Source organism: Eptesicus fuscus, chromosome 21, assembly GCF_027574615.1.
Source record: "Eptesicus fuscus isolate TK198812 chromosome 21, DD_ASM_mEF_20220401, whole genome shotgun sequence".
NCBI classification, from domain to species: domain Eukaryota; kingdom Metazoa; phylum Chordata; class Mammalia; order Chiroptera; family Vespertilionidae; genus Eptesicus; species Eptesicus fuscus.
The window spans coordinates 41275746-41302932 of NC_072493.1; the positions used below are offsets into that span (position 1 = coordinate 41275746).

The 27187-nt window shown below is 55.7% G+C and overlaps 1 protein-coding gene across 2 annotated transcripts in view; it reads right to left on the reverse strand.

The window, feature by feature from the left end:
• STRN4 (striatin 4) overlaps positions 1–27187 on the reverse strand; it is a 27897-nt gene continuing 710 nt past the window's right edge. The window contains exons 2-18 of one of the 2 annotated variants that reach the window (XM_054710295.1): positions 19457–19560; positions 18648–18721; positions 17834–17912; positions 14676–14873; positions 12378–12519; positions 8625–8781; positions 7960–8073; positions 7499–7593; positions 5519–5694; positions 5382–5429; positions 4944–5065; positions 3693–3863; positions 3402–3542; positions 2879–2977; positions 2633–2719; positions 1167–1390; positions 1–951 (exon numbers count right to left, since the gene is read on the reverse strand). In XM_054710295.1, the coding sequence (XP_054566270.1) occupies positions 1221–1390; positions 2633–2719; positions 2879–2977; positions 3402–3542; positions 3693–3863; positions 4944–5065; positions 5382–5429; positions 5519–5694; positions 7499–7593; positions 7960–8073; positions 8625–8781; positions 12378–12519; positions 14676–14873; positions 17834–17912; positions 18648–18721; positions 19457–19560 (1977 nt within the window). In that variant the 3' untranslated portion in view covers positions 1–951; positions 1167–1220. Of the gene's footprint in view, positions 952–1166; positions 1391–2632; positions 2720–2878; positions 2978–3401; positions 3543–3692; positions 3864–4943; positions 5066–5381; positions 5430–5518; positions 5695–7498; positions 7615–7959; positions 8074–8624; positions 8782–12377; positions 12520–14675; positions 14874–17833; positions 17913–18647; positions 18722–19456; positions 19561–27187 lie in introns of both variants that reach the window. The other variant, XM_054710294.1, reaches the window with a different exon arrangement.

Consider the following 27187-nt stretch of genomic DNA (forward strand, 5'->3'; position numbering starts at 1 on the left):
TCTTACTCCAAAGGGTTTATTGAGGCAAGTTTCACATACAAGTCCAGGACAGAGGGACAGGGTTTATAAACAGGAAACTGGAAGGGATCCTGAGGGCACAGGGTGGAATCCAAAAAAGAGTGAAATAAATAGAGGGAGAGAGTGGAGGGCCAGGAGAGGAGACTGACAGACTATCACACAGTGATAACGACATGGGGGCGGGGGGCTCCATTAAAATCCCATTTATTTATACAGATATACAGGGAGTTATGGGGGACCCTGGGGGACCCCACTCCATCCTCCACGCCCCAGAGAGGGGCAAGAAGAGGACATCTCTCCCCATGGGTGACCCCTGAGGGGTAGGGGACTGCCCTTGGAGGAGTGTGGAGGGAGGTAGGGGCGGGTGCCTCCCCACAGGGCACTGCCTGCTCCCGGGGCAGCTGCTGGCCCTGGAGGCGTTGGGTAGTGTCTGAAGCTGTGCTGAGGGAACTGGAGGAGAGGGTGGGGGGCTGGGTGTGCTTCCAGGATGGGCCAGGCCCAGCACTCCCACTGAGGACAGCCTGGGTCCGGCTGGCTCCATGGTTCCTGGTGGACCTAGAGCAGGGGCGTCTGGGGTTCCTCCCAGCACACCTCCCACCCAGGTCTGGAAGGATGGAGAGGAGGAATGGGGGTTCAAAGAGAGAACCTGGCACCTTCTGGCATCTTGGAAAAGCTGATCCCCAAGGACACCCCGCCCTGGTCGTGCTGCCCCAGAAGGCAGCTAGGAGCCCAGGAGTGGGTGTCAGGGCAGAGATGAAACTCCTGGAGGCCATCTTGGAGGGTGATTCCTGAAGGAGGCAATTCCCCAGGCTGAATGCTGGGGAAGGGCAGGCCATGGGGGAGGGCCTCCTGCGGAAAGGGCCTTTAGCACCACCAGACTCAAGGCAGGCAGGAAGAGGCTGGGCCTCCGGGCCTCCAGACTGAGGCTGTCACCTGTGGGAGACAGAAGGGAGGGGAGACTGAACCATGACCTCCAGGGCACAAGAGGTAAGGCAGCTCTGGGTCCCTCCAGGCCTCAGCCCCTCCTCTGAATGCCCAAGGGCTACACAGGACTTGCCACCCTAGGCAGGGCCAGGCAAAGGAGTGAGGGAGGACACAGGGGCTTCTTCCCTCCTGGGCCAAGCCTCCCTCTTAGCCCTGCTCCTCACCTCAATCCCACCTGCCCAGCCTCGCTCCCCGGCCAGGGCGGGGCCAGGTGGGCATCATACAAAGACCTTGGCCAGGGCATCAGCGCCTGCACTGGCGATGAGGGCCTTGCTGGGGTGGCAGGCGACAGCATGGATGGCCTCCTCGTGCTTCTTGCGGTGGGCCGTGATCTCCTGCACACACGTTTTGTTGTCCAGGCTCCACAATCGCAGGGAGCAGTCGTGGCCTGCGCAGGCGTGGGCGGAGCGAGCCGTCACCCAGCAGCTCTGGACCCACAGTTCCTTGCTCAGATCCGACCCCCAACCCCTTGGCTGGCCTCTCTCAAGGCTCATTTCTCTTCCTGCCTCCCTCTGCTCAGTCCCCTCCTGACATCCCGCCTGTCACCCTCCATCCAGTCACAAGTGTTTACTGAACAACTACTGTGTATGGGGCCCTGGGGTTACAATAAACAAAACAGGCAAATCTCCCTCCTGCTGTGGGAGAGACGTAAACAAGAAAACAGAATAAACAATGCCAGGTGGTCTCGAGTGCTGTGGGCATAAGTCGGTCAGTGTGAGGACAGACTGGCCAAGAGGGAGTCAGGGAGAAAAGCCTTCCAAACGGTGGGCCAGCCGGGGGAGGCCCTGAGGACTGACAGGAAGCACGTGGGCTGCAACAGCCTGAGCAGCTGTGGGGGGGCAGGGGGAGGTCAGAGCTGGGCTGGGCCTTGGGGCTATGAGCCACCAGAGGGAGGTGGCCTGACTTAGGTGTCAGGACCAGGCTGCAGTGGAGGCCAGCTCTCTCCGTCCCTCTCTGGAGGGTGCTGGCCCCTGTACTGGATCCTCTCTGCCAGGGCTACATCTCCCTGACCACACCCTCGCCCATCTCCTTGGAGGCAGCTGCTGCCATCACGGGCAGACAGAGAGCAGGACAGGAGGAGTCCAGGCCCGTACACCCTTGCTCACCCTTCTGTGCATTCACTCGCTCACACCCCATGGAGATCCCACACTGCGGAGCAGAGGCAAATGGCAGCCCCAGTTCCCACCAGCACACACCCATCACCCCCTGGGGAGCTTCGGCCCCGTCTCCAATGGCCAAGTCTCACCCCATCCCTTCAAGGCACCTCGGCACAGTCGCTGGGCCTCAGTGCCCTTAACCACAGAGAGCAGGGCGGCAACAAATGCTATAAAAGTTTGTGGGGACCGAATCAAATAGACCAGAACTTCAGTGCCTGCAACCCACTGGGCTGTGCCAGTTACGCAAGTTTCCACTTCTGTGTAATGGGGATCAAAGTCCCAACCTCGTCGGTTATTCCGAGGAAACGAGATGATGTGGGAAGTGCCTAGGATGGGCTCTGCTCGCAGTGCTTTGTTGTCACCTAAGGCTCCCTGCCCAGCCCCCCGCCTGAGGAGTCCCCCGAGCACTCCCTCGGGGCCAGTGCCCTGCGGCCGGGGAAGGCACAGGCCCCTGCTCCTTAGGAGCAACTTACTTCCTGACATCAGGAACACGCCATTGGGGTCCACAGCCAGGCAGGTGACAGCATCCAGGTGGGCAACCATGGAGTGCACGCACTTCCCTGAGGGCAGAGGGCGGCAGGTTACTGTCCCACTTTGGGCCTCACCTGGGAAGGACGCTCAGAGCCTCCCACGTGGACAGCAGGGGTTCTGTGTCTGAGCCTGGCCACCCGCCTCCCACAAGCACAGTGGGTTGGGGAGCCGGGAAGGCAGGGCCTCACCTGTCCGGTTGTCCAGGAAGCGGATGCCTCTGTCGTCATGGGCGGTGATGGTGAGGGGCTGGTTTGGGTGACTCACCACCTGGTTGATCTGGGTTGGGCCTGGAAGGAAAAGCAGGGAGGAGGGACATTAGAGGGAAAGTGGGGGACAAGGACAAAGGCAAGAGGACCATTCTGCCACATCCCTGCCTCTGCCTACATGAAGAGGGCGGGGCACCCAGGCCACGCCCTTCTCCGGCCAGCGTCTCCTGTACAACGGGCACAGGGCCTGTCTTGGAGTGGGCAGGAGGGGTGATGGGCATTGAGATGGCTCGTCCAGGCCACCAAGTGGGCCGACAGGCAAGTCCGACACCCTCCCTGCACTTAGCCCTCCCGAGACTCGGGCTGTCCATCAGGGCAGTGGCTGAGGCCTCATCTCCTCCCACGCAGAGCCCCAAGGAGGTGGGAGCCATCTGCAGCTGACGGAGCCTCAGGAGCACTGCGGCCTTGGAGGCATCCAGATCCCAGCCCCGGTGGGGCCCCTTACCGCTGCTCCCCTGGGACTCCAGCGTGAGGAGGGCACTGCCAGCCTCCAGGTCATACAGGACGGTGTCGCCAGAGCGGAAGGAGGCCACGATGTGGGCAGGCTCGGTGCTGGTGAAGGCCACTGAGGTGGGGATCCTGTGATCTGAGGGCGGAGGGGACGGACGGTTGCCTACTAGACCGGTCCTGCCCTGGGACTGGGGTGCAGGCGTCACCCTCCTCGCAGGGCCTCCAGCTCTACACGGCTCCTGAGTGAGGCGTCAGGGTCCCCACTGTCCCCCTGTCCCTCACTCACCGCTGGCTGTGGGGAAGGTACAGAGGCAGGCCGGGCTGCTGCTGCTGGGGTCCCAGATGCGGATGGTGCCATCAGCGGAGCAGGAGGCGAGACGCTGGGAGGTGGGACTGAAGGCCAGGCCCCACACCGCGTCCCCGTGGCCCTCCAGGACGTGGCTCAGCACGCTTGGGTCTGGACCCACCGGGGGGAGATGGACTGCGTCAGGGCCGCCAGCGCCATCGTGGACAGCCTGGAGCACGAGCTCTGCCACACTCACCCAGCCTCACCCCACAAGCGCCAGGCCCTCGAACCCGACACCGCCGCCACGCACCCTGGCGGCTGCTCACACTCTGATCGCTAACTGAGAAGAGTTTAGGGCTCTGGAGGCAGCCCCGCACGGAAGCACCATAGGGCAGGGATGCCTCCGTTCCCTGCTGTCCCCTGGGGTCCATCGTGCTCAAAGTGGGCCCCCGATATGTACCTTTTAACTCAGTTAAGGGAGAAGGAACAATGATGACTCTGGCCCCAGACCCTTCTTCAAAGCCTGGGCCCTGAGGGCTGGCCCCAGCCCGGGCCCTGCAGTCCTTTCTGCCCCCGGGCCCCAGCCTGGCCATCTGGCCAAAGCCCTGTGGTCAGTCCCACCACGGCCTCTCTGGTCACTTGTGTCCACACAGGGGTGTCTGGTCGGGCCATGCTGGTGCCCAATGGGTGGCAGTTCGTTTGGCCCAGAGCACACACTGCCAGGGACTGACCCCTGACCTTTCCCAGGGTAGGACTGCTCTCAGGAAAACAGTGTAGTTCCTTAAGGGAACAGACCTCTGAACTCCACCACAACAGGATGCTGCATGGAGCCATGTGTGTGGTCACTTATCAAAACAGCGGTCAGAGAGCAGGGACAGACCCTGAACAGAGGTCACTTCTCCACTTAACCCTTAAAGGTGCCCACGAACGAAGCACAACCCCCTGCAAGACGGCCCCGCGCATTCTTCCTGCCTCCTCCTGCCTGCCCCGCTCAGTCACAGACACACGCAGAATGCTGCCAGGGCCCCCCACGCCTTCACATGTGCTGCCCTGGCCCCCACGCTGATGCTGAGTCAGCTCAGCCATCTCGTCTGACTGCCACATGCTGAGTCACGCTGTTCCACGCTCAACCAGGCTGAGCACCCCACCAGTCCCTGCCGTGTTAGGCATGGGCCGATGCGAGCTACATGTGCGGAGGGTAGAGGCCCCAGTAGACGATGGTGGGGGAAGGAAGGGCAAGAGCTGTCTCACCGTAACCATCGTAGGGGTCCATGTTGAGGTCTGGAATCTTCCAGCTGTGGATGCGGGCATCTGCCCCACCACTGTAACAGTATTCACTGTTGCTGCCCATGGCTACTGCCAACACGGGGCCCCTGGAGGGTACAAAGGAGGGGAAACGAAAAACTCAACGCTCGCCCCTCCCCAGGACCTTGCCATTCTTCCTCTACTAGCATTTTCCAGGGGTGGCCAAAGGAATTCAGCTTCTGGAGCTTTTGTTGTGCCACTGGGCAAGTTGCCCGTCCTCTGCCTTCCCCTCCCCATGTCTGTTTCCTCCTCCAAAGGCTGTGCTGGGAACCACACAGAGCACCCGGGGCCGGGGTGTGGGCGCAGAGGGCCCCAGGGACTCCGACCCTCCTGCTGCCCTGCCACCTGTCACCACCCCGCCTTTGGGGGCACTTCCCTCCCTACCTGTGAGCCCGGAAGGCATGGATAGGTTCCACGTCTTGCGCAGCATTCCTGTGGGAGACAGAAGTCACCGAGAGCCCCTCATCACCTGTTCCTGGGCCCCGATGCCCCCTCCACCACCCTTGGGGTTGTGCCCTCACTTCTTGGCTGTGACAGCCTTCTGCAGGTTCCAGAGCTTGAGCGTGCCGTCCTCGGAAGCGGTGAGCAAAGCCGACTGGCTGTGGTGGAAAGCCAGGGAGCGAATGCCGTCGTAGTGTGACCGAAGGGTGAACTTGGGGTTCCACGTCTTCTTAAAGGCATCTTTGCTGTCAGACAGCTGGGGGACGGAGGGAGCTGCCTCAGTGTCTTCTCTTCCACCCCAGCAGTCACACAGATATTCGCATCCAGGACCCCAAGGACGCGTCCCTCCACAGAGACCCATGTGAAGCACCCCACAGCCTGGTCTCCAGCCCCGAGGCTCCCCTCTTCTTCCTGGCCCTGCAGCATCCCCTCACTCAACAAGCTCTTACTGTGTGCAGGGCTGTGCCTGGCTCTGAAGAGACAAAGGTGAGCCCGAACCCTTGTGATTTTGCAGTTCACAGGGGGTGGGGGCTGGGGAGACACTCAGACCATCCCACCTGTGCACAGGCTTATAAACTACAAGCGGTGCTATGAATTAAAAATGCACTGGGAGGCCTAGCCAGCGTGGCTCAGTGGTTGAGCGTCGACCTATGAGCCAGGAGATCAGTTCGATTCCTGGTCAGGGCACATGCCCGGGTTGCAGGCTCAGTCCCTGGTGGGGGATGTGCAGGAGGCAGCCGATAATTCTCTATCATTGATGTTTCTATCTCTTTCTCCCTCTCCCTTCCTCTCTGAAATCAATAAAAATATATTAAAAAATAAAAGATGTACTGGGAGGAGGCACCCAGCAGCCTGACTGCCTCTGTGGGGTCAACAGGCTTTCCTCCTGAGCAAGTGACAAATACGTAGGACTTAACCAGATAAGGGGAAGGGACTGAGAAAGGACATCATTGCACGTGCAAAGTCCCTGAGACAGGAGGCAGCAAGGATGGATCCAGGCCAGAGAGGAGGCCCAGATGCAGAAAGCAATGGGGGAGGGTGGCCGAGGTGTGGAAATGGCGACAAGTCCACACAATGGGAAGAGACTGGGGAGCAAAGCCCCAGAAACACTGCACATGCCCTGGAGGGTGGGGGTGTCGCTCTCTGAGTGAGGGACCTTGCAGAAGAAAGGCAAACCTCAGTGCCCCGCCCCAAGACAGAGTTCACACCTGACAAACCCTTTCATCTAGGCCTGGTCCCAAGGCCCCTTCGGCCACATTCTTAGGGCCAGAGGCTCTGCCTTGTGTGACCCCCTCACTCACACACTCCCCAGGAAGGATCTGATGCGGGGCAGCTCCTCTGCTCAAAGCTCGGCTCTGGCCCTTTCCCAGACTCCCACAGCTGTGCCCGCCTCCCTGGGACCAGCAACCACCTGAGACCCTGCTGAAAGCTCTGGGAGTGTCCTGCCACCTGCCCAGGACATGCACACGCACCCGACTGCCCATCCCAGGGGGCCGGGGCCCACCACGGCCTCAGGCTCAGAGCACTGGCCCTCAGTTCCCTGTCATTCCCGCCCCACTGCGCCACCAGCCCCCATGCGCACCAGACTGGCCTGATTTTTGGTTGTTGGCTGGAGGCCATCTTCCCCTCAAAGGTCTGCTCAAGTCCAACTTTCTCAGTGTCTTACCCGCACTGCTGCCAGCCGAACCCCCGTCCTCCTCTGGTGCTGTATTTAGCTTCTGCTCCCCCCTCGCCCTGCCCCCAGCAGGTGGGTCCTGGGCTTGAGGTGCACTTAAGCAAGCCGGGCTGGGAGGGGCGTCCCCTGGAGAAGGAGCCTGGCACCGTGATTAAGACACAGGCTCCAGAGTCTTCTAGGCTCTGCCACTGGTGAACCTGTCAAGTCCCCGAACCTGTCTGCATCGGCACCCCTATGTCAAACACCTGAGCCGCTGAACCGGCTCACATGGAACTCCCGTGTCAGGGACTGAGCACAAGCCGTGCACAGCCGGCGCTCGGCAGATGCTGCCACTATGCAGAATGCCCAATGGGGGTCGTGGGGGGTGGGCACCCTGAGAACTTACGTCACAGCTGAGGTCGTTGTCATTGGTGACGGTGAGATCTGCCAAGTCCCCCAGGCTCACCTCCCCGCCCCCGATAGTGTCCATGATGAAAACGTCTGAGGAGAAGCCAAAGGAACCTGGTGGGGGGAGGGGAGGGAGGGGGCAGAGAGGGGCCGGGAGAGAGAAAGAGACAGAGAGGCGGAGAGAGAGGTGAGGTGTGAGAGAGAGAGGTAGAGGACAAGATCAAGAATCACAGCTGGAAAGAAAGAGACCGGGAGAGACAGACAGGCAGGAAGACAGGGCAGGACAGACAAAAAGGGGGAGACAGAGACAGACAGACGAACTTTTGGGACAGGGAGGCTGCAAACTAGGGGCCGGGCCTCGACCCTGAGGACACAGAAGCCCTGGGCTTAGCTCTGCAGCCCCCCTCTGCCGTAGGTGCTGTGGCCCCGTGGGCCGGGCCAGGGTGAGGGGCCTCTTACCTTCGTGTGGCCGGGGCTGGGGTGTGCCAGGAGGCGGTCCTGTCACTTTGGGGGGCAGTCCATCCACATCCCGAAGGTCGGCCAAAATTCCCTGGAGTTTGACCCGCCGGCTTTCTACAGGGATGCGGCACCCGGCAGGAGTCACCACCAGCTCAACCCAGCCAGGCACAGGCGCTCCTTCCCCACCAGAAGCCGCTCCTGTGGGAGCTGGGGAGCCCTGGCCCCAGAGTGCGCTGGGCTCACAGTGGGGTGGGGATGGACAGAGGAGACTGAGCGGGGACCCTCCATGGACCGCCCTGGCAGAAACCTCGGTCTCCAGCCATGTTGTGACCCCGAGGGCCTCGCAGCTCAGAGTCCCAGGACCGGAGGAAGATGCAGCACATTGAGGCCCTGACCGCCTCTCCCGCTGGTCCCATCCTGTTTCCTCCCCGAGGTCCACAAGAACTGGACACACGCGCGCACAAGGCTGGCAGCCCCACGTCAGGAAGAACCGGGCCTGCCTGTGTCCCCAGGGGGATTTTCCAGGGAAGGGGTGCAGGCCTGGCTACTGTTCTCCCTCGGCCCCCCTCCTCTCAGGAAGTATGTCCATCCGGTGGAGACCCTGGGGCAGGAAGCAGCTGCAGGCAGCTGTGTGTGCCCCTCCTGCCAGAAAACCCTCCACTCACCCAGCTCATGGTGGGCCCCCTCTCCAGCGCACCGCCGAGGGTCCGGAGAGCCCTCCCCGTCCTCTCCTGAGCCCAGGAAATCGAACTCATTGATGGCATCCTCTGAGTCGTCCTCATCTTCATCCTCTATTTCAGGCACCAGGGCCTTGGCTGGCAGCTGGGGCATGGAGAAACCAGACAGTTAGGGAGCTCATGACACAGCCAAGCCCCCCGAGCCTCCAAGAACAGGAAGCCAGGGCCCCTGCGAGGAACACGCCGCACCAGCCACCAGCCACCAGCTCCTTCCTCTGGGGCTGTGCTCCCCCTGCTGGGAGTCCTCAGAGGCTGCTCCCTCCTGGAGCCCCAGCCTGAGTTTGGAGACCCTCCCTCCTCCGCCCCAGCTGTGATCCCCTCACAGCCCTCCTCCTGGTTTTTGCTCAAGCTGTTCCCACTCCTCCAATCCCTGCCCCCCAACACAGTATTTCTCAGGAAGAAAAGTCAATATGACAGCCTGCTTCAGGGAGAGGGGCGATATGTTTGTCTATCAGTGTACGGAGGTGCACAATCAGTGAGAACAGTGCCCTGGCTGGTGTTCCTCAGTGGTTAGAGTGTCCTGCACACCAAAGGGTCTCGGGTTCAATTCACAGTCAAGGTCACATAACTCGTTGCAGGTTCAATCCCTGTGTCAGCCCTGGTCGGGGCATGTACAGGAAGCAACCAATCAATGTGTCTCTCTCACATCCATGTTTCTCTTTCTCTCTCTCCCTCCCTTTCACTCTCTCTAAAAATCAATGGGAAAAATACCCTTGGAGTGAGGATTAACAAAAAGAAAATAATAAAAGTGAGAACAGACCCAGGAACGTAACATGTAATAATAACAAATCCTCACCAACACTGCTGGCCTCTGCATTATTCAGTGCACTGAATAAGACTCAAATCTATGATTTCACATCTCACAACATGAATGGTTACCATTGTTGCACTTATTATCTCATTACTGCACACGGAGAAATGAGCTGAGCAAAGTGAAGCTCCTTGCCCCAGGTTCTCCAGGCCTTCCTGAGAACTCTCTAGATTGGCTGAGTTTTTGTTTTCTTATGTAACCAGCACACGCTACTTTTAGAATGAGAAAAAAACAGCAGTTCCTCCACTCTGAGAACAGAATGCTGGGCAAGCGAATAATGAGTTTGCCAAGTTTTCCACAGCCGGTCTTAACCGAGGGTAGGAACCAAATCATCCGATTCCCTCAATGTACCAGCCTAATTTACAATTCCCCACCCCAGACTTGTGAGTTCAAGAGCAGCCTGGGGCCCACACGGACACCTTTTAGACACAGCCTTATGAAGTGACATCTAGCGTACAACTCTCTACCCTCTCGTCATGACATTTTACACAAAGAACCATCCAGGGTGTGCACCTGGAACCTCAAACACTGCACCTAAGGCTTAAGGGACTTCCAGAGTTTTCCAGAAATTTTGATATCTGAGTTCTGTTTTAAGTGCTGCCTTAAGAACATACCCCAACCAATCCCAGGATTCTGACGACCACTAGATTCTGACGACCACTAGACTGTGTCCTGGGCACCCATGGGGCCAGCCTCACTCAGACTGTGGACTCCTCAAAGGCATGGCTGAACCCCTCCCACAGGCTCAGCACCCCGAGCTGGGTTTGGAGGGTACACACTTGGAGGCAACACCTTTCAGGCATCCGTGAGGGGACCAGAGGGATGGCCCCATGGGTGGCGCCCTCCTCTTCCTTCCCAGGAGAAGACGTAGCGCCAGGTGTAGACGGCACGCCCGGAGAGGCACTGGCGGGAGTCAGGGCTCACGGGACTGTGGAACCGGACGGGGCCCTGAAAAGCCACCCTGCCTGTGCCTGTGGCTCTCACTGCTGAGCCCATCAATGCCACCACTGAGCGCTCCGTGCGGCAGCCACTGTGCAGCCAAGGCTTCCTATGTGTTCACTCATTTTAGTTAAAGCCTCAGCATCCAGAGATAGGGACCATTAGCCCTGAAACTCAAGTTAAGACTAAGAGCATCAGATACCCAACGTACACAGCGAGGCCCGGAGCCAGCCTGGGGGCCATGGGAGGGTCTTTCAAATCACAGTCTGGTCACTGAAGGCCTGCTGTGTGGGCATGGGGAGGCGTGACACCCTACGCAATGAGCCACCCCCAGGCACGTAGGACGGGGCAGTGGCAGATGCCAATGCCTAAGGAAATATGAAAAGCCAGCAATAATTTCTCTGCAGGAGGAGCAGAGAGGAGTGGGAAGGTCTCCCAGAGGAGGCTGAGGTAAGACCTGCTCAGTAGTGAAAATCCTAGTGGGGGGCAGGAGGGACCAGGCTTTCTGGACCCGGGAACAATGCTGGAGAGCCCGTGCTCAGAGACATGCTGGTTCTCTGGAAACCCAATCTAGGGTCTGGCTCTGTGTACTCCCTTCCACTCAGTGAATTCAATGAGCACTCAGTCTGAGCTGAGCCACTGCAGAGAATGTGGAGGCCAGGACAGACCGGGCCCCTCACAAGGACGGGGCAGGGGACCTCCAAGAGGCTCCTGAGCCTGTGGAGGGAAGGGGAGTAAGGGTGAGTCAGGGAAGACTTCCTGGAGGAGGGGTGTGTCTGAGGTGAGTTTAAAGAAGGAAGGAGTCGCCCTGACCAGTTTGGCTCAGTGGATAGAGCGTCAGCCTGTGAACTGAAGGGTCTCAGGTTTGATTCCAGTCATGGGCATGTGCCTTGGTTGCGGGCACATTCCCAGTGGGAGGTGTGCGGGAGGCAGCTGATCGGTGTTTCTCTCTCATCGATGTTTCTAGATCTCTGTCTCTCTCCCTTTCTCTCTGTAAAAAAATTAATAAAAATATATATATATTAAAAAAAAAAAGAAGATGATGATGAAGGAAGGAGTCTGATGAAAGGCTGGGTGAATGAAAGGCCGTCTCTGCAGTCCCCCGACCCCCACTTCACAGGTATATGCTCCTGACCCCACTGTGGCACATCCCTCAGCACATGGCTGCTTACAAGCCTGCCGCTGCCCACAAGCTCCTCCACGTCAGCAACCATGTCTCCATACCCCGGCTGCCAGCACAGATGGTCCACAAAGGCCCACGCTGATGTTCACTGGACAGATGAGACTATGCCATGCCTAAGGGTAGTGCTGTCATGAGGGTGAACGTGCTGGGAGCCATAGCTCGAGGTCCAGCTGAGGGGATCTGGACTACCCTGTGGGCAGGGTCCCTGAAACAATCCTGACATCAACAGCAGACTGGGCACTCGCATCCTCTGAAGCCCCCACGAAGCACTCCAACCTGGCTCTAGGCTGAGCCCTGGGCCCAGCCGCACTCAGTCAGGCAGCTGGAGAGAGAGCAGTGAAAAGGCCGAGTGGAGCTCACAGTCTACTGTGGGAGACAAAGAGCCACAGTCGCACCAAAAACATATCTGAGTATGACGATCAGCTAGCCGGAAGGAGAGAGCACTGTCAGAGGGCACCATGGGGGCTGGCCTGGGCTGGAGTTCAGGAAAGGCCTCTCGGGAACCCGAGCTGGAGAAGGGAGGATGGAGAGAACGGGGTGCAGGTGGGGCGAAGGCGGCCCGGACAGTAAAGACCTGGCTCCTCTGAAGGTTTCTGAGGCAAGGCGACGGGGACTCTGGGATGTGGTCAGCCCACACAGCCCACAGAGGGAGCCCTGAGCGTCCACAGGGGCACCCTGTTCCTGGTACACAAAGCAGGGGGATCCCCCGGGAGGAGGGAGGAGCGCTTCCTCCGGCGCGCACACGCACCTTCACCCGCTGCTTCTTGTGCTGCACGCTGTCCAGTTCGTCGTCCTCGTCGCTGTCTTCGTCCTCACAGTTCTGCAGGAAGGGGATCTGCTCCAGCACCGAGCCACCCAAGCGCTCTTTGCCATCTTTGCCTGCTGCATTCCTGCCCACAACAGGGGGCAAAGGGGGCGTTAGTCCTGCCATGTGACAAAGCTCAGGTGCCAGGGTGAGGCTTGGTAGCTGGAGCCTGGACCCAGCTCTCAGGGGGCTGACCCACCACAAACCCAGAGGAGCCCTGAGGGGGATCAGACACAGGGCTTCAATCCAGGGTCTGCCTAACGGATGCTCACCCGACTCAAACCCCCATGTGGACCACAGACTGGGCCAACTCCTCACTGAGCTCGGACCCCGAGTTCCAGGGGACTAGTCCCCAACCCTGACCACAGGTCTCCCCACGTGTGCTGAGTCAGGAGAGCTGGATGAGAAAATGCCACTGACTCAGCAGCCCCGTTCCCAAGGCCCGGTCAAACCACAAGCACAGGCCAGGGGAGGGACAGAGACGCGCCCTGGAGGAATGGGAAACCGGTCTCTACCAATGCTTGGGCCCTCCAGCCAGGGGCCACGGCCAAGCCTGCAGGGGTGAGGAACCTTTTTTTCCTGCCAAGGGCCATTTGGACATTTATAACATCATTTGCGAGTCATATAAAATTATCAACTTAAAAATTAACCTGCTATATTTGGTCAAACTTTTAATTAACTCACCCCCAATGCCTTGGCAGGGCCAGACCAAATGATTTCATGGGCCTCACACGGCCCTCGGGGCGGACCTTCCCACCCCTGCCCCAGAGAGCTGGTCAGTATACGGTTCTGGCCCGTAGAGAGCCTTCCTCCAGGCAGCCAAATCCGTCACTCGCTTCCCGGCCCCCATGCGTATCCTCCCAGCAGAACAGCTCTGTGCTCAGCTGCTGGGACACCATGCCCGGTTTCCTCCCACAGCTGACGAAGCTCAGCCTCCTTTGCTGCGGCCTCCCTCTGCTTCGTTCTCTGGCCTCTAGACACAAGAGCCCCAGGGCTCAGTCCTCAGACCTCCTGGTTGTGCTGCCAGCTACACTCTCTCCTTCAGAGCCTGCGAAAACTGCTGTGCTGGTAAACAGAGGTAAATTTAGGAATCAAGCACCCAGCTCCAGCTCCAGGCCGGCTACTCACGACCGGCACCCCGAACCCCACCATCCTAAACAGCCCTCTTGGTGTGCTGCTCCTCGCCTTCCCCATCTCGGTCAGTGCTGCTCCCAGCTGCTCAGACCAACCCTGGAGTCAGCTCTAGTTCTGTCCCTCCCCCCACATCCAATCCTTTAAACCGCCCACTTACCCTGAAAACCCACCGAGAAGCTAACCCTTCTCACCCTTCCACCTAATGCCTGCCATCGCTGCCTGGGCACTGCAGTCGTCTCCCAACTGGTCTCCCTGCCCACTCCTGCCCTCTACAGCCGTGCCGTCCTGAAGCAGACGGCGGGCATCAGATCACATCACGCCCCTGCTGGAACCACGGGCTTCCCACAAGCAGAGACGAGAATCCAAACTCCTTATCTCAACCAGTGAGGCCCTGTTTGATCTGACTCCTGAGATTTCAGCCTCACCACAGACCACAAGCCCACAGCCGCCTCGCTGGCCTGCTGCTGCTCCCGGAACCTGCCAAGCCTCCGCCTCAGAACCTTTACACGTGCTGTTCCCTCTGCCCAGAACATTCCTTCTTGTTCCAACTACTTCTGTGGCTCATCCTCCATTTCCTCCACCAAGAGGTCCTACCTACCGACCTTACCCAGAGCGGTACTCTTCTTCCCATCACTCTTTCTTACTACCTTTGCTTTGCTTCACAGCACCGAACGCCACATTACTGGTTCTGATGAATAACAATTATGGCTGAGAGAAATGAACAAATAAGAGCTCCCCAAAGGGGGTGTCTGTGTGCTCTGTTCCCCGCCAGGCCCTGGCATTGGCCTGGGTCCGCCTTCCGCGGGTGCTCGGTGTCTGCTGAGGGGCGTGCAGGCCTGAGCCGCAGGAGAGGGGCCAGGCTGGAGATGAGCTGTGGTGTGTTACCAGCACTGAGGCAAGGCCGTGGGAGCGTGTGCACAGGGGACCCAGTACAAAATTGGGGATCCCACAGTGAAGAGACAGAGGGGTCTGGAACAAGCGAGCCCACAATATGTTCTCAGAAGGAAGTGGCCAGCAGAGCCCTGGGACACAGCTCCCTTTTCCGACACTGGCTTCGCAGGAGGGAGGAGGCACAGAGGGATGGACCCGTCGGACCCAAGGGCTCACCTCTTGATCTGTTCCTCGATCTGTTTCACCAGCAGTGACTCCCCACCGCTGAGCCCCCCGGGGCCTGGTGTGGCCCTGGGGCCCCCTTCGCTGGGCTCCACGGTCCCGTTGAGCTCCAACGAGCGCCCCAGGAGGGATCGCACACGCTTGGACCGCATGTCCAGGATGGTGTCCGTGTAGCCCACCTCTTCCAGGTACCTGCGTGGAAGCAGAACCAGGAGGGTCAGGCATCCTGAGCCTTTGTACTGCGGGCTTATGGAAAGGACAGTACACTGGGACTGCCTTTTTGGAGGAGCAACTTAATATTACACACCAAAAATTTAAATAAGCATGCCCTGACCCCGCCGTTTCACTTTCCATACAGTGGTGGCTTTACATACCAGTGCTGTCGCCCGGGTGCTCACTGCGATGCTGTGCAGGAGACCAAAACACAGGGGCCGACCTACACATCTACCGACGAGGACTGTGGAAGCAAATTACCCATGGGGACATGAGGCAGAAACTAAACAAGGAAGAGTGCCACGGGAAGCTGGCCACGATAATGGCTTACCAAAAAGTGTAAGGTACATGTTCCATACAACTCAAGTGTTTGTTTTAAAAAAGAGTGCTGCCGAAACCGGTTTGGCTCAATGGATAGAGCGTCGGTCTGCGGACTGAAAGGTCCCAGGTTCGATTCCGGTCAAGGGCATGTACATTGGCTGCGGGCACATCCCTGGTGGGGGGTGTGCAGGAGGCAGCTGGTCGATGATTCTCTCTCATCGATGTTTCTAGCTCTCTATCCCTCTCCCTTCCTCTCTGTAAAAAATCAATAAAATATATTTAAAAAAAAAAAAAAAGAGTGCTAAAGATTAAAATAATAATAATAATAATAATAATAATGTTTAAAAGCCCTGGGCTGTGTGGTTCAGTGGTTAGAGCGTTGGCCTGCGCACCAAAGGGTTGTGGGTTCAATTCCTGGTCAAGGGCATGTCCCTGGGTTTGCAGGTTTGATCCCCATTCATGTCAGGACCGTGCAGGAGGCAACCAATCAATGTGTCTCTCTCATGTTGATATTTCTCTCTCTCTCTCTTCCTCCCTCCATTTTCCCCTCCAAATCTCTAAATCAATGGAAATATCCTCAAGTAAGGATTAAAAATAAAAATAGAATAAAGCGTTAATAAATTTATAAGTACTAGGGGCCCAGTGCACAGATTCGTGCACAGGTGGGGTCCCTCAGCCTGGCCTGTGCCCTCTCTCAATCCGGGCCCCCTCAGGGGATGTAGCAGTGCCCAAGTGGCAAGCAGCTGGGGAGGAGCCCCAGCCAGGGCTGGGCGCAGTTCTGCTGCCGCTCATCCTGGCCCTGCTGCGCCTGCTGCCACCACTCACTCGGCTAAGTAGCGCTCCCCCTGTGGGAGCACACTGACCACCAGGGGGCAGCTCCTGCATTGAGCGTCTGTCCCCTGGTGGTCAGTGCACGTCATAGCGACCGGTCGACTGGTCATTCCAGTTGTTCGGTTGTAATGGTTGCTCAGGCTTTTATATATATAGCTAGAACACACACACACACACACACACATTTGTAGCATGCCCCCACAAGGCCAAGAAAGGTACACACTAAACTTAAGAGCACAGTCAGTGACCTCTGAAGAATGGGATTAGGGGCATGAGGAATTTTGGAACTTACTCTATTTACTCTACAAATGAGCATTTATTACTTCTGCGATTTATTTATTTAATTCTCACCCAAGGTATGTTTACTGATGAGAGAGAGAGAAAGAGAGAGAGAAAGAGAAACATTGATAACATTGATCGACTGCCTCCCATATGTGCCCCGACTGGGGATCGATCTGGCAACCTCTTGGTGCACAGGACGACACTAAGCAACTGAGCCACCCAGCCAGGGCTAATCCCACATTAAAAAATTGAAGCCAACTGGGACTGGTCTAAAGGTGGGGGAGACGGGGGAATCAATTATCGGTGGCTTCAAAAGAGGTGAGGTGAGTCCCTGCTGGTCCTCAGGAGGCTCCCTGAAAACCTTTTGTTTACCATGACCCTGTCCCTTTGGGACCCTGCCCCTCGCACATTAGACAGGCCTCGCCTTCCCTGCCGTCTCGTCTTGTGTGCCTGTGTGCGTATGAGGCTTCCCCTCCCACCACGGGAGGAGGAGGGAAGCATGGGGTGAAGAAGTTGGGCTCGGGGCGCAGACTGCCCGAGATCACCCCTCGGACCCTCTGCTTAGATTAGCTGTGTGACTTTATGCAAGCAGATCCCTCTCTGCACCTTGGGTTTTCGTCTGTGAAAATGAGTGGAATGGGCAGTTATGCCCTACGGAAGCGATGTGTGCCAGATGTTAGCACAGTGCCAGGCGTATACTAGGTAGTTGGCAAGTGTTACCTATTGCAATCATGTTGTTGTTATTGTTTGCAATACACTTAAGTTAGCAATTTCACTTCCAGATATTAACTTAAGGAAATCAAAGACACAGACAAATAACTTCCTGACGTTTGTTACACTGTCTATAAAAACATCTTCAATGAAATACACAAGAAGGGATTGGCTATGGCAGGTTATGGTTACTCATGCCACAGACCATTACACAGTTCTTCAAACGATGCAACCTAACTAACTTATATGAAAAGACGTTCACAACACTGAGCAGAAGCAGCGCATCAGAACACACTGTGAAGGGGAAGCCCGTTTATAAAACACATACACCAACACAAATGCACAGCCATGAAGAGACTGCTGGCATACATGCCAAAATGTTATGGGTATGAAGTTCCTTAGGTGGTGGAATTATGAGTGGTTTCTATTTTTGTGTGTATGTGTGTTTCCCTATATTTCCCAAATTTACTGAAATACACAAATCTCTTTAGTAATAAAAAATAATTTAACATTATCCCCAAAAAAAGAAAAGCAACAGGCATTTGGGATTGCATTCCAAGAGTGGGGGTCTTCCCCGTCTGCCTCCTGCACCGAATCGTCCCGCCCTCTCCCCAGGTGGGGCTCCACCTACACGGTGACAGGCCATCTCAGCTGTGTCCAGCAGGGATCCTGATAGTCCAGTGTCCCCAGTGGGGACAGGCAGGGCTGTGGAGTCTTCAGGCTTATCTCCCAAGCCAGGCATGGCCTTCGTCTCCTTGCCCCGCCCCCAGAGCCCTGTCCCTCTGCACACTCACTGTCGAAGAAGTTGCCGCCCCTCCTTCCACACCAGTGGGCTGTTCTCCAGGGTGACCGACTCCACAGGGCCATTGGAGACTGGGGGATGGAAAGGAGACAGGCTGTTTTAGTCAGGGTACCACCACATACCCATCACCACCACCCCCACCTTCCTCACCCTCAAACCCAAACTGGTCACTGTCATGGGTTCTGCAGAGTCACTTTCTGAGTGTTTGAAACCTACTCTTCCCTCCATGCTCCTTATCTCTAGTCTCCTGACTGGTCATCCCCCAAACCACCCCCAGACTAGCTTCAGACTCAGCTCTAGTTATGCTATTTTCCCACAGAGGAAGCTGGCCCAATTCTGAGAAAAAGGGCAGACTCAAATGGGTTCAAGTCCAGCTCTGCCTCTTCCCAGGTGTGACCCTGAGCTGGGCAGTTTACCTATTTGAGCCTGTTTCCTCTTCTGAAAATAAAGCTAATGAGAGCAGTACCTACACCTTTTGGGATTGTTGTGTGGATTAAATGAGACCATCTGTTCATTTTATTCATCAAATATTGATGGGACCTTGTGTGTCTGTCTCTACTTCACACAGAACAGCAGGCAGGACTGGGCTTCTTCACCACTACCCACCCCTGCCTCTCCCCAGGGGTCCAGCCCCGTGCCCAGTGCCCAGTATCCGACAGAGCAGCCTATGGGGGGGGGAGGGGGGCGCCTGAGAGCGAGTTAAGCCCTCCCCGCCCCCGCCAATGCTGCTTCCTATGGAGCAAAGGAAGAAGAGGCGGCTTCAGTTTTGTGGGAGGAGCAAGCAGGGAGGTTCAGAGGGTGGGTACCTTGTTCTGACAGTTCTGGTTTCTTCTCTCCCTGGTTCGGGTCTGTCCCAAACTTCAGTTTATGATATTTAGCCCTAAAAAGAACAAATGGAATGCATGCATATAAGCATAACCAATGGACACAAAACTCTGGGGGGTGAGGGCATGTAAGGGTGTGGGGTAGGGGGGGACAATGGTAAGATATGTACACATATAATACCTTAATTAAAAAAAAAGGAAAAAAAAGAAAAAGAAAACATGAAAATAAATAAATAAATAAAATAAAAAGTCAGAAACATTAAAAAAAAAAAGAAAAAGAACAAATGAGTAACAAATGAGACAGAAGAGTAGACAGGACAGCACTCACCTCAGGAATTCCAAATCCCCAGGCCCCCCTAATCCACTCTCCTACCTCTGAGGCTGAGCTCCCCCAACCTGCCCACAGTATAAAGCAGCCCTGGGGGGTGGGGGGAGGCGCCACACATGGCGCTGTGAAGAACCCACTCTCCAGAGCCTGGCAGGCTGGGCTGCGATCCCAGCCCCAGGAGTCCTGAAAGAAGTCCTCGCTCTCCAGAAGCCACTGTACCCCCCAGGCTAGTGGAAGAGAGGAGACATTAGGGACAGATGGTGTTGGGCACACAGTGGCCACCATCATTATGAATACTGTCTCTGGTGTCTAACCTGAATCCACCTGCTATGTCTCGTTCTGTCCCCTCTCCTAGAACCGCAGAGTGTCTGGTGATGGGGAACGCCTGATCCCCAATCTCCCTCGGTGGAAGGCTCTGCTGGGGACTGACTTCTCAGAGGCAGGACCGGGCAGCAGGGCTCACCTCTCCTGCTTCAGCGCATATTCTAACATCTTGATCCGCCGCACCAGGTCTGTCTTGAGATTCTCTTGCCCTTTCCTTTCTCCCTGGAGGAAAGCCACCTGAGCCTGGGGACACAGAGGAAACAGGAAGACAGCAGGGCTTAGGCTCCCTGATGTGTGTCCCTCCCTCACTCAGGGCAGTTAGCACCAGCTCCTACCCCTACAATGACATGCAGCAGCCACTTCAGGCACGAAGACCCTGAGCCAGGGTTCAATGGCGTGTGAGAGGGCATGCTAGTTCTGCTGCCAGAGTCCCGGCCATGTCACCCACAATGGAAGAGCTGAAGAGGAGTCCTTAACCCCTGAAATACTGAAAGCGGGGCCAGCTTGGGCGTAACCTATCCCTGCCTTTTGGGGATAAAGGTGGGGAGGTAGGCGCTAATAGTCCTGGGGTCCTCCTCCTCTCCACCCAAAGGCAGGTGCTGTCCCTAAGACTGCTGGTGGAGGCGTCTCACTATTCCTACCAGAGCATCTATCTCTGGGAGGCGTAGGAAGCTACTTCTGGAGTTTAGGGACAAGAGTGGGTGGCTTGGCTCAGCTCCTGCTCCAGTGCAAAGCTTTACCACTGTGGGGACCAATCGTCCCCCTGGAGTCTGCCCAGCATGAGGGAGACGTGCCACAGACATGACCCAGGGCCCCTGCCAACCACTTCACACCGTCTGCTGGCACGGGCTGCCCCAGTCTGCTCTGGTCTGTCAACAGGTCATCTGGAGACACTCGGCCAACGACCTGCGAGGCAGGATCCTGGCCCCTGTCCACGTTCCGGAGGCCCTGTGCCAAAGCCAAGTGCAGGACTTGTCCCTGGCTTCTCCCCTAGCGCGCCACTGTTCTGGGCTGGGCAGCCTCAGCTCCAGCCCCACTCACCCACCCACCTGCGGCATGAGTTCAGGTAGGTCGTCGGCTTTCTCTGAGCCTCCATTTCCCCTTCTATAAAATGGGGCTTATGAGAGTGCCTTCCCCTCGTGTTAAGTTCGCCTCAGTCCAAGACCTAGCACAGAAGACGGGCCAATAAATGCCAACTCCTGCCTCTTATTTTTATTCTCCCTGTCCATCCTTCCACAATGTTGACATGGGCCCCATTCTTTGTGGGAGCTACGGTCCCTCTGAGACCCTAAACCCATCAGCAGGGATGTCTGTGGCTTACAGGCCTCCTGCCACCATGCACAGCACAGCTGCGTCTGCTGCAGCCAATCCCCGCACACCATGTGCTTGCAGAAAACTTCAGTGCCTCCACCAGAAGCCGCAGTCTGCCCAGACACCTTTGCCAGGCCGAGCCCATTCTCAAAGCCTCGCTCCAGGACGGCCAGTTCCGGCAGCCTCTCAGGTGCCCCCCTGCACTGCTCCCCCTCTCCCTGGGGCTCGAAGGGCCCTGACCTATCTGGCCTGTGCATGTGGAGTGCAGCACAGCCCTGCTATCACCTCTGTCCTGCTCCAGGGCCCAGGTCTCCACCTCAGGCTAAGTACTGCCTGGCACTGCCTGGGGGCCGGGGAAACAGGCACATTCATACCCCTTCGCTGGGGTCATAAACGGATGCACTTGCTGGAGGGCAATCTGGCCAGATCTATAAAAATGTTAAATGCACATTCCTTTTGTCCTAGCAGTTCCACTTCTAGGAATTATGGGAACTTATTGTGCTTGTAGGAACTTATCCTTCAGGCATAGCGGCAATGGTACGTTCCTTTTAAAAAAATAAAAAGGGATACACATGCATTAATAAATGACAAAAGTATCATTCATTCATTCACCTAACACCAAATATTTATTTTATTTTTAAAGTATTTTTTATTTATTTATTTTAGAGAGGCAGGGAGAGAGAAAAACCATCAATGTGAACGTAATATTGATTGGCTGCCTTCTGCACAACCCCTACCGGGGATCAAGCCCACAATCTGGGCTTGACAGGGAATTGAGTTGGCAACCTTCGGTGCCCGGGACAATGCCCAACAAACAGAGCCACAACCCAAATATTAATTGAGCCCCAACTACTAGTATGTATCGGGTATAGTTGTAGACAGAAGATACAGTGCTGAACGAGACGTGGCTGACATTCTATAGGGGTTATGGGACAAACAATGAATGAATAAATATGTCACCAGGTGTGCCATGGAAAAGAAGCCTCATCTGTCCATTGTGAGGATGGAACTTCTTCCTCCTCCTTAACACTTTTTTCTCTCTACAGTTTAAATCAACACATACATATATACAAACATACATACATACATACACGTTAAGGCCAGAGAGATAGACTCATCTTGTAAGTTTGAATTTCCATCCTTTTTTTAAAATACATATTTTTATTGATTTCAGAGAGGAAGTGAGAGGGAGAGGGAGAAACATCAATGATGAGAGAGAATCACTGATCAGCTGCCTCCTGCACGTCCCCCACTGGGGACCGAGCCCACAATCCAGGCTTGTGCCCCTGACCGGAATTGAACCCAGGGACCCTTCAGTCCACAGGTCAACGCTCTATCCACTAAGCCAAATTGTCCAGGGCTGAATTTCCATCCTTTATGTATCTTCTCAGTCCCCCAAATCTACCCGTCCACGAGTCGTTTTAGAAGGTGGGGGTAGAGGTGAAGAAAAGGCTGATCACCACACACAAGCCCCGAGGTACTTCCTCACTATCCTTCTTGCTCTCCTGGGCTTCCATTGGAGAGCATTCCGCTTCCCAGCGCCAGCCAGGGCAGCCTGCTGAGAGCCTACATTCATCCAACATCCAACACCAGCAACTGCCTATAACAAGCCAGGGACTGTGTGAGCACTGGAGGAATCATGGAGAAGACGGTGGTTCCTGTCCCCACAGAGTTCTCCGTCCAACGCAGAAGACAGGCAAAAGCAGCGACAACCAGCACACCTGTGACGAGGGCCACCAAGGATGTGATGGGGAAACGGACACCTAATCCACGTCTGGGGTTGAGAAGCAGTGATAGCTCGTCTAAGACCTGAAGGCTCATCAGGAGTCAGCCAGGGCAGTGGGCTGTGCTGCTGGCAGAGGACAGACAAAGGGGCATGGTGAGCTTCAGGAACCCTACAAGGGCCAGTATGTGCACCCCTATGTTCACTGCAGCATCTAAAATAATAAAAGCGTAATATGCTAATTAGACCAGACGTCATTGCGAACAAAGCCACGGCAGGCGGGGCCGAGGCAGCTGCCGGGGCGGTGGGAGATGAGCCCCTCACACGAATTTCGTGCATCAGGCCTCTAGTTATTTACAATGACCAAGATTTGGAAGCAGCCCAAGTGTCCATCAGTAGATAAGTGAATAAAAAAGCTATGGTACATTTACACAATGGGATACTACTCAGCCATGAAAAAGGAAATCTTAACTTTTGCAACAGTATGGATGGACCTGGGAAGCATTATGCCAAGTGAAATAAGCCAGTCAGAGAAAGACAACTACCATATGATTTCACTTATATGTGGAATCTACCAAACAAAATAGAAACAGACTCACAGATAGAGATCAGACTGACAGCTGTCAGAGGGGAGAGGGGTTGCAGCGCTGGGTGAAAAAAGGTGAAGAGATTAAGCAAAGAAACACACTCATCAACACAGACTACAGTATGGTGATCGCCAGAGAGAAAGGGGCATAGGGGAGGTAGAAGACAGTAAAGGGAGGATTAATGGTGATGGAAGGAGACGTGACTTATAGTGGTGAACACACAATACAATATACAGATGATGTAGTACAGACTTGTATACCTGAAACCTATATAATTGTATTACCCGATGTCATCCCAATAAATTCAATAAAACATTTCTTTAAAGGAGCATACAGAAGAAATCACACAAAAAAAAATAAAATAAAAAGGCCAGTGTGGCCACATGAAAATGTTACAAAGGTAATTTCAGCTATAATGTGGAGAACAGATGGCTGGGGAAGGGGGTGGGGTGGGGATGGCAAAGCTAAAGGCAGAGAGACCAGTCACACAAGGAGGCAGTCCCAGAAGTCCCAGGAGCCCAGACTAAGATCGGGGCTGGGGCAGGGAGGAGATGAGGGATTTCAGGTAATGAGGAGGGACTGACAATACCCAGTAACTTTTGTCTGTGGGTGAAGAAAGTGGAGAATCTCAGTTGGCCCACTCTGCTCTGTGTCCCCTTCCCAGTTCTTCTGGTGAAGGAGGGGGAAAGAACCAGAAACATGTGGTTGAAGTATCCCAAGGCAGTGGAATCCCACGGAAAGGGGAAGTGCTGGTGGCCAGTCCCTGTTAGCTGGCAAACGCCAGCAGCCACCACTGCCTGATCTGCGAGTGCCGGGGCGGCTGCCAGGTAAGTCTGGAATCGGGAAGTTCTCTACTCAGCAGATCCACCCACTGCCGCTTCCTCTGGCCAGACTGTTCGAAAATACACAAGCCCAGAACAGTTCTGAGACATGGCTGCCGCCTCTCCTCCAGCTGTTCCCTCTCTCAGCCAGGCAACATCTAAAAGCTTCCCAAGGAGCCTTAGCCTCTCAGTCCTCCCAGGAACTGAGCCTCTCTACCCCTCTGCTGACCCTTCTGTCCCAGCCCCCAGGCAGAGGTTCCCCAGATGGGCTCATCTAGCCCCACATCTCCTCCTTCCCAAGCTCCAGGATGAGTGCCCATGGATCCCTCAAAGCTCCTTGTGAAACTAGAAGTGGGGAGGGGTCAGATCCACACCTCCTCTGCTGCCATATTCACATCTCTCTGCCGCTGCTCCTACATCAATGTCCAACTCAGATTCCCCCATGAGGGTCCCCCGGTCCGCAAGGACTCGGCTCCCCTTTTAGAAGTGCCACAGATCACGGGCACGGCCCCATCGTGCAGCGTTCTCTGTAGCCTCCTGTGAGCCTGTAAGTCCCTGAAGGGCAGGAACCATACCACCGACTTCTTGAACTCCCCCCTGGCAAAGTCCTGCTTGTTATCAGACCCAATCTCCCCTGCCGCCCTGCTCCAATCTTTGGGTGCCTCTTGGGAGGACCCCATGACGGGCTGCCTTTTCTGCCAATCCACACACACTGAGCCCTGACTGCACAGCAGGCCCTGTGCCAAGAGCTGCTGTACTGTCATTCAGAGAAAAGGTACTCAGAGTTCACCAGAACAACTGAACTCGGTCTAAGCCTTACAAAATCTCACAGGAGGCCCTAGCCGGTTTGGCTCAGTGGATACAACGTTGGCATGGGGACTGAAGGGTCCCATGTTCAATTCCAGTCAAGGGCACATGCCCGGGTTGCGGGCTCAATCCCCAGTAGGGGGCGTGCAGGAGGCAGCCGATCAATGATTCTCGCTCATCATTGATGTTTCTATCTCCCTCTCTCCTTTCCTGTCTGAAATCAATAAAATATATGTGCGTGTGTGATATATCTCACAGGAGGAGTCACACCTCTGTAAGTGATAAGTGACCTGATCAAAGGTGTGTAAAAACAGGTGCTGCTGATGGGAGTGGAAACGTGGGGCAACTTGGCAAACCAATCACCACTTTATAAACACATCTATTCTGCTATTCCACCGACTCTTCCACTTGTATTCATACAGGGCCATATGGACATCCACTGCAGCCATTTCTCACGGGGGAAAATTGGAACCAAGCTAAAAGTCCATCAACAGGGTCAAACTAAATGAGCTATGGTGCAAACATCCGATGGACCATAGTTACCAAAAATAATAAAGAGCTCTCTGTGCTGATATGAAAGGAACACCAAGGCATGAGTATGTGAAAAAAAGTCACAAAATGATACATATAATATGGCCTCTTTCACAGCAGTAATAGCTGGGGAGGAGGAGGAGAGGGACAAAGGGCACTTTCCACTTTCACTCACACAGTACGTACACACACTTCTAAGGCCTCTGAATTTTCACTAATGTAACAGAACGAGAGTACAAAGTGATGCTGGAGCCAAGACATGGACAGCATAACTGGGCGCTTCCCACAAATCCCTCTCAAACTGCAAGAAGGGCCACTAAGTGAGGGAATAAGCACATCTTTCCTCTCGTTGGTCTCAGAGATGAGCAGGTGGTGGCATGACGTCCCAGAGACCAAGATTCAAGCCCAACTCTGCTCTGACTGGATGACCTGGGGAGGCCACTGAGCTTGCCCATTTGTACTGAACAGCAGAGCGGAAGAGAACATGGGCCTGAAAACCGACAGACCAACCCTGCCACCCACAGGCTGTGATCCCAGATTAATCACTGGCCCTCTCAAAGTCTCCGTTTCCACTTATTATTTCAAAAGGGGGCGAGGAGATAATGTCACTTACCCTCCCAGGAGGTTGCAGGGACAAATGATACCATATATAAAGTGTTCAATACAGTGCCTGGTACATAACATGTGCTCAGTGAACAGCAGCTGCTACATTACTGCTGAGTGAGGGTAAGGACATTGGCTCTGCCTACATAACGCGTGTACTGCATGATCTAGTGAGCTGTATGCTGGGAAAGGGTGCGGGATAGAGTAGGACACAAAAGTGAGGGGCACTCACCTAAGGATTCCTCTCCCACCCCAAGCCTCAACTACCAACCGCTAAGATCCCTAGTGGGGGAGAACTGTGGGTTGCTGTCCTTAGTCATCCTACGGACAAAATTCGCATCAGTTTTTTTTTTAAGTATTTTTATTGATTTCAGAGAGGAAGGGAGAGGGAGAGAGAGGTAGAAACATCAATGATGAGAGAAATCATTGATTGGCTGCCTCCTGCACGCCCCCTACTGGGGACTGAGCCTGCAACCCTGGCATGTGCCCTGAGTGGGAATCGAACCATGACCCTCTGGTTCATAGATCGAAGATCAACCACTGAGCCACACCGGCCAGGCTCGAATCAGTTATTAATTTGGGTCCCCACCTCACACAGATAGGAAACAGCAAGCACATCAGAAGGAGAAAGATGGGCGCTCGCTGGAAGATACTGAGTTCTGCTAATAACACCCCAGCTGAGGAACCCCAGACTCCACTCAACTCCTCACTGGACCCCTTCAAACCCTCACAACTCCAATGCCCGGGCTCCGGGGGACACTGCAAATGGACCCACACGTCTCAGTCACGAAATCCAGCCCAGCTCCTCAGACTTCCGAACACCATCTCAGGGCACATTCCCCTCCCAGCTACTCCACACACCATGGGTCCTTTCCCACAACGCCCACAAACACGGCTCCCCTCGGGATCCTTCTGAGATGCTTCTTCCCGCTGCCTCCCTGCTCTACAAAATGCTCCCCCTAGCACCCCGGGGAACCCCGGATTCCTCCTCACTGTCCCCTTCCCAGGTCCCCTGGTCTCCACGATGGACATCATGCCTGCCCCCCACTCCAGTTCGGGGTTCTCCACTTGCCACCCTACACACATCTCCCATCTTCGGGCCACCCCCCACCCCTCCACACCCCCACCCTGGAGTTTCTGCTCTCAAGCTCTTCCACACAGGCTCCTAGGGCACAACTTTGGGACAACTTCCCTACACTCGATAGCCACACAGGCCAGGGCTCCCCAAGTTTCTTCCTCAATGAGGAGGCACACACCATCACCCTGGAACCCCTCCAGGCCCCCCCGTGATCCCCGGAGTCCTCACACAGCCATCTTTCCGTTCCCTCCGTCCAAACACTCCGAAACACCCCGCGTCCCGGGCTCCGCGACTTCCTCTCCCTATTCCGGCCTGATCCCGGCCGGACGCTCTCGCCCTCGGCGGGTCCCCAGTCCCCCCGACGCCCCATCTCCCACCCGCAGCCCATCACGCTCCACCTCCAACCCGC